Source organism: Lutra lutra, chromosome 11, assembly GCF_902655055.1.
Source record: "Lutra lutra chromosome 11, mLutLut1.2, whole genome shotgun sequence".
Taxonomy (NCBI): domain Eukaryota; kingdom Metazoa; phylum Chordata; class Mammalia; order Carnivora; family Mustelidae; genus Lutra; species Lutra lutra.
Genome location: NC_062288.1, coordinates 96,196,155 through 96,202,885, shown reverse-complemented (window position 1 = coordinate 96,202,885; position 6,731 = coordinate 96,196,155). Strand labels below are relative to the sequence as shown.

At 40.6% G+C, this 6,731-nt stretch overlaps 1 protein-coding gene across 1 annotated transcript; it reads right to left on the bottom strand.

The window, feature by feature from the left end:
• Window positions 1-286: 286 nt before the first annotated feature.
• LOC125080532 (olfactory receptor 9A4) lies at window positions 287-1,231 on the bottom strand. Its single transcript, XM_047694384.1, has one exon. The coding sequence runs from the start codon at window positions 1,229-1,231 to the stop codon at window positions 287-289; it is 945 nt and encodes a 314-aa protein (XP_047550340.1).
• Window positions 1,232-6,731: the final 5,500 nt, after the last annotated feature.

The window sequence follows — 6,731 nt, the reverse complement described above, 5'->3', positions numbered from 1 at the left end:
GAAACTTAAATATCACACATATTATTTTTCCATTTAATTTTTTAAAAGTTTTATTGTGAAATATATTATAATTTCAGAAGGGTATGTGTATCTGTATCTGTATCCATATATGTAACTTTATCATAAGGTAAATTTTTAGTAACAACTGAGCATGTTAAAAACCATGGCCATAATTTAAAAGGCTTTTTTTGCACACACATTATCTGATGGTGACTAAGATGCAGCTAAAAGATAAGTAAGTACTTATCAAAGCATTCTAGAATTCATAACAATACTTAAGACAAGATTAGATACTAAACTGTTGAGAGCATCTTTTCACTCCATCCCGAAGGGCTTCTATTACTTTGTCATTTCGGAGGGTGAAGATGAAAGGGTTGAGGAAAGGAGTAACCACTGAAACCATCAATGAAACTACCCTATTGTAATCTGCAGCCTGTGTTTGCTTGGGTTTCACATAGAGGAACAAGCAACTGCCATAGCCAATAATGACACAAGTGAAGTGAGATGCACACGTAGAGAAGGCCTTCCTCCGTCCAGAGGCTGAAGGGATCTTGAGGATGGTGGAGATGATGTAGGTGTAGGAGACGACTGTAGGGATCAAAGAACCAAAAAGAACAAAAATAGCCATTAAGAATAGGATAAACTCTATGAAAAGGGTATTATTGCAGGATAGCTTGAGCAATTGCCCTCGGTCACAGAAGAAATTGTTCACCACATGTGATTTGCAGAAGGTGAGCTGAAATGTGGCATACACCGGCCAGATTTGAAAAAGGAACCCAAACACCCATGACACAACGACCACCCAGATGCAGGTTCGGTTATTCATAATGATGCTGTATCTCAAAGGGTTACAGACAGCCACATAACGGTCCACAGCCATCGCTCCCAGCAATGCAAACTCTGTGGTTCCCAGAGAAAGGTACAGGAAGAGCTGGGTGACACATGCAGCCAGAGATATTGTCTGCATTCCAGGGAGAAGCAATCCCCAAAGCATCACAGGCACGATAATAGTGGTAACCAAGATCTCCAAGGCAGAGAGATGACCAAGGAAGAAATACATGGGGGACTGCAGACGTTTATCAACACACACCATCACAATAATGACCGTGTTTCCCATTAATGTCACTAAGTAGAAGAAGAAGAAGGTAGCAAAGAGAAGATGGTGTAGTTCTCTGGACCCAGGGAAGCCAAGGAGATAAAATTCAGTGGCACTAGAGTGATTCACCAACATTTAGTTCTGAGCTCTTGTTCCTTGTGAAATCTAAAAAGCAAAGGAGAGGAAACAGGCATTTGATTGCAAAAAGTTAAAGGATGACTCCAATTGAGGAAATATAGGCCACACCTAGACTCTACAACATACTACTACTACTTTCTATACAAACTTGGTGTTAAATGTTTTATGTAGGACATGAATAAATTTGAAAGTAAATTAAAAGCCCAAGAAGATGAACAATAGCCACCAACACCACACCCTAGGCATGAAAACACACCCACCTCTGTCTACCCTTGTACACCTTGTCTACCCTTACCACACCCACCCTCTACCCTTGTCTCTCAGTTCACAGGCCATCCTCCCTTGAATTCTGTTCTGATATGCCACCCTGTCCTTTCCTGACCACAATTATACCACCAACACTTCCATCTCAAATGCCCTAAAGTGTTTTTTCTGCCTCCTTTATCTATTTCTGCAAAATCCTGCTAATATCAACAGTTATTAGAATAGCAAATCCCAATATTAGCCAATCACATGCAGATGTGGTTATTTTGTATCTTCTAACATAGAGGATGCTGTATTACGTTCATGTGAAGTTCTGCCTCAATTATATTATAAACTTTGCTGTGTTGTGAGGAAGTGGGAACGCTCTAGAATATTGTCATAAGAAAAAACTATTTTGAGACAAAATATTGAGTCTTTCCCTGATTTCTGGAGAGCTGGCTCCCTAGAGGGGATTATCCACTTCTTCCTCCTTATTCTCGTGATAAAAGCCTTCCTCCATTTCTCATTTCAGTGAATGTATATTCTCTAAGCAGGAAAAGCCTCCCAGCTCTCCAATAGTGACCTCTAATTCTCATATCTTGATTCCCTGGTCAGTAATTGACACCAGGGAGGGGAAGGGTCCTGAAGAAACTCCTGTCTGTACTCCAGTATCCAACCTAGAACCAAAAGACAAGGAAACACCTGTGATATAGAGGCAAAATCCTCCATATTCCCCAGGTCTCAAATCTCTACTTCCAGCAGGGACACAAGAACTCAAAATGGGCAGCCCATCCCTCTAACCAAACTGCCATGGGGTCAGTCCCATTGAGCAACTTGGAACAAAGAGCACATCTCTTCCATTTTCTCCAGAGCCCTAGGAGAAGAAGAAGTAGGGTATGCAAAAATGATGGAAGACACCAATATAGATCATACACATTACCTCAGGAGAACTGGGCTCCTTCCCTCTCCACAAGCAGATTTTTGCTCAAAGATATCATCTCCAGGGGCACCTGGGTGGCTCAGTGGGTTAAGCCGCTGCCTTCGGCTCAGGTCATGATCTCGGAGTCCTGGGATCGAGCCCCGCATCGGGCTCTCTGCTCTCTCGGGGAGCCTGCTTCCTCCTCTCTCTCTGCCTGCCTCTCTGCCTGCTTGTGATCTCTCTGTCAAATAAAAAAAAAAAAGATATCATCTCCACAGACCCTTTCCCCCTCATCCTCTCCAAAACAATACATGCACAGTTTCACTCTCTAACCTCTTTAGGCTGTATTTTTCTTTCTGTTGGCTCGCATCAATACCTCAAATATAGGATGCATTTGCTTCTTACTTTATCATCAAATTCCCACATTAGAATGAAGTACCTTGAAGCAACTTTGCATTTCTTGTATTACCACCTGTGACAAGAACAGACTCTGACAAAGTATATATTCTATAAATATTTTTGAATAAATATATCAATTAATAGATCAAAGAAGAAACAGAGTATCCAACCTGACTACATTTCCCTCCATTCACTCTTCTCCAAAGCACCACCCAGTCAGTCTGCATTCTGTCTTCCAGGAGATCCCCAACAAGATGGCAAGTAGAAATAAGGAAGACAGAATGAAAAATGAAAGAACACAGACTTGGGTGATGCCACAGAGCGTGCCCATTGCCAGTACTAGGTACCATCAACCTGCCCTTGGCTACAGAGCGATGATCTGATGGAGAGTCATCTACTCTGTGGCTCCCTTACTCCATTCTTCAGACTCTAGGTATCCTTGTTCTATATGGCAACAAAGCCTAGACCCTCTCATGATAATGCTCTTCTACTCTGTCCTTCACTGAAGGGAATACCTGGAAGACACTCACCTCCAGAGATGGGGACTGGACTGGAAAGTTCTACTGCTCTTCAGGCATCAACCCAGACTACCCATGGTAGTAAAGAGCCATGCTTAGGAGGCAGACACAGCTCCTTCTGTCTCCACTCATGGCAAAGAACACCGTCCACACAGAGGAGCTTAGGAAAAGTCCAGCAGTAGTGCTAAGAATCCACCTATCTTCCCCCTCCCTCATTCTCTCTGCCTTTTCTTTCTCTACCTTTTCTGTCCCCAAGGATAGTTATACACTAAGGAATCATTTGCACGGGCTTAGAAACACACTAGGGATGTAGTCAAGGAAAAGCTGAAGAAACTTTCACTCTTCCCTCTGAGGATAATCAAGTTTTACTTTTTTTTTAAGATTTTATTTACTTATTTATTTGAGAGAGAGAGAGCACGAGCAGGGAGGAGGAGTAGAGGGAAAGGGAGAAGCAGGCTCTCCACTAAGCAGGGAGCCCGATGTGGGACTCGATCCCAGGACCCTGGGATCATGACCTGAGCCAAAGGCAGCCAGTTAACTGACTGAGCCACCCAGGTGCCCAGATAATCAAGTTTTACCTCCTGGAAAATTATGTACATCAGGCAAACTTAAAAACTGCCTGTCAGAAATTTCTCAATGATCAGGCTGCCTTCCTCCCAGACCCTTACTCATCACAACAACCAAGCTGTGACTGGTCAGCCCCCTGATCTGCTCTGTGCTTCTCCCTGACTCCATTTATCCCTGCAGAGCCTAAGCTACCCCCAAGCTGATGAGTCCCCTAATCCCTACAAAAGACACACATCAAAACCTAGAGGTCACTAAATCTTCTTCATCACCAAGGTTTCACGAAGCACGTCTTTCCCAGAGGATCTCTGCATACTCTCTACCACATACCCTCTGTCCACAGTTACGAGAGCCTGGTAAGTGAGAGAAGACTTGCCACCTACACCAAATTCACATTCTGTTAAGTCCACAGCCCATTCCAGGCCCTCCAACATTTATCCAATTGTGGTTGTTCAGCCATACATTTCCCTTCTCAATTCAGATGCTCTCAGGTCACTTCCATGTGTTGCTTGAATTGAGGGGTGAAAGTGAAGAAACAATATTCAGAATCAACAGCAACAACAACAAAATACTACATAAAAGCGAGGATGGCTGGGATGCTGAATAAATCAGCAAAAGCACATTTAAAATATTCACTTTTACAATTTAAGAAACATGGCATTTTTCATAAAAGTAGCACAGGTCATAATTTAAAAATCAAATGGAAGGATATAAGGTAAAGTGTAAATATCTCTCTCCCCATTTTTTTTACTCTCTTGGCCCATCTCCGAGAACTAAATATGATAATAAATTATTATTATAAATTTCTAATGCATTCATACAGTACTTTACTCTGTGTTTACAAGAATATCTATATATATTCTTTTAAAGTAAATGATATTTTAATAAATATACTGTCCTGCTACCTTCTTCTTATTATGTGCATGTGTGTGTGTGTGTGTGTGTGTGTGTGTCTGTGTGTGTGTGTATGAATGCTTGTGCGGCTATTAAACTTTTCCACTTTAACAATGATCTGTTGGGCACCTGGGTGGCTCATTTGGTTGAGCAACTGCCTTCAGTTCAGGTCATGATCCTGGACTCCCAGGATGGAGTCCTGCATCGGACTTCCAGCTCCATGGAGAGTCTGCTTCTCCCTCTGACCTTCTCCCCTCTCATGCTCTCTCTCACACTCTCTCTCAAATAAATAAAAATCTTCTTAAAAAAAAAAAGATCTGTCAATCACATAATAAGTGATGGCTTAATATTCATTTATGAAAATACTGATCAATATTTAATGAACATGCTGATGAATGTTTCATTTTCTCCAATTTTTCATGTCTACATTGCTTTTGCAATAAATATTCTCATATCTGAAAAGTTGTCCAACTTTTTAAAAATTTTTTATTTTTTTAAATTCCTTTTCAGTGTTCCAGAATTCATTGTTTATGTACCACACCCAGTGTTCTATGCAATACGTGCCCTCCATAATACCCACCACCAGGCTCACCCAACCTCCCACCCCTGCCCCTCCAAAACCCTCAGATTGTTTTTCAGAGTCCATAGGCTCTCATGGTTCATCTCCCCCTCCAATTTCTCTTAACTGTATTAAATTCTTAGCTGTTATCAAATCACTCTCAAAAAGTTGCATTAATTTATAATCTCTTGTTTTTCAGTTTTTATTTAATTACCACTTACTTAACGTAGAGTGTCATACTGGTTTCAGCTGTGCAATATAGTGACTCAACACTTCCATACATCACCCACTGATCATAACAACAAGTGTTCTCCTTAATCCCCATAACCAACTTCACCCATCCCCCTCACAGACCAATCTAGCTGTTGTTCTCATAGTTAAGCATCTGTTTCTTGGTTTGCCTCTCTCTCTCTCTCTCTTTTTCCCCCTCATTATCTATAGAAAGTTTTCAGTCATTATTCTAATTGTTTGTTTGTTCATCCTCATATCCCCATGACACATAAGATATGCCTTTTGTAATTATTCCAAAACTCTTAGATACTCTGTTTTATCTTTTTCATTCATTCTTCACTTTACATTTTAATTCTGGAAGTTTCTAATGACATATCGTAAAGCTCACTAATTTTTTCCTCAACTATGTACATGTTTGCTGAGTTCATTAAAGCCATTCTTAATTTTTCTTTACATTTTTTTTTACCACTTCATTTTTATTCTTTCTCATAGATTCCATTGCTCTGCAGATATTACCCATTGGCTCCTGCATTTTGTCTGCTCTTCTACTAGAGTCCTTAGTTTCTTAAACATAGTTATTTTATTTTTTTATTTTTTATTATTTATTTTTATTAAGTGCGTTAGCCAACATACAGTACATCATTAGCTTTTATGTACTATTTTTTATGTACTATTCAAACATACACTTATTTTAGAATCCCAGTCTGATCATTTCAACATTTCTACCATATGAGTCTGGTTCTCACGTGTGCCCTGTGTCTCTTCATGCTTTGTTTTCTTTGTTTGTTTTACTATGCCTTGTAATATTTCAATGGAAGCTGGACATTACATAATGGACAAAAAGAACTGAGGAAAACAGGTCTTCTATGTGAGGTTTTATGTTTATCTGCAAATGAATTGGACTGTGTTTACTGTTTACTGTAGCTATGGGTGTCACAGATGAATTAAATCTCTTGTTCTTATTTTTGTCTCACCTGTTGTCTTTGAGTTTCCCTAGAACCTTCATCCTTTTTTTTAAGTTTTTATTAAATTCCACCTAGTTGGGACACCTGGGTGGCTCAGTTGGTTGGACGACTGCCTTCGGCTCAGGTCATGATCCCGGAGTCCGGGGATCGAGTCCCGCATCGGGCTCCCAGCTCCATGGGGAGTCTGCTTCTCCCTCTGACCTTC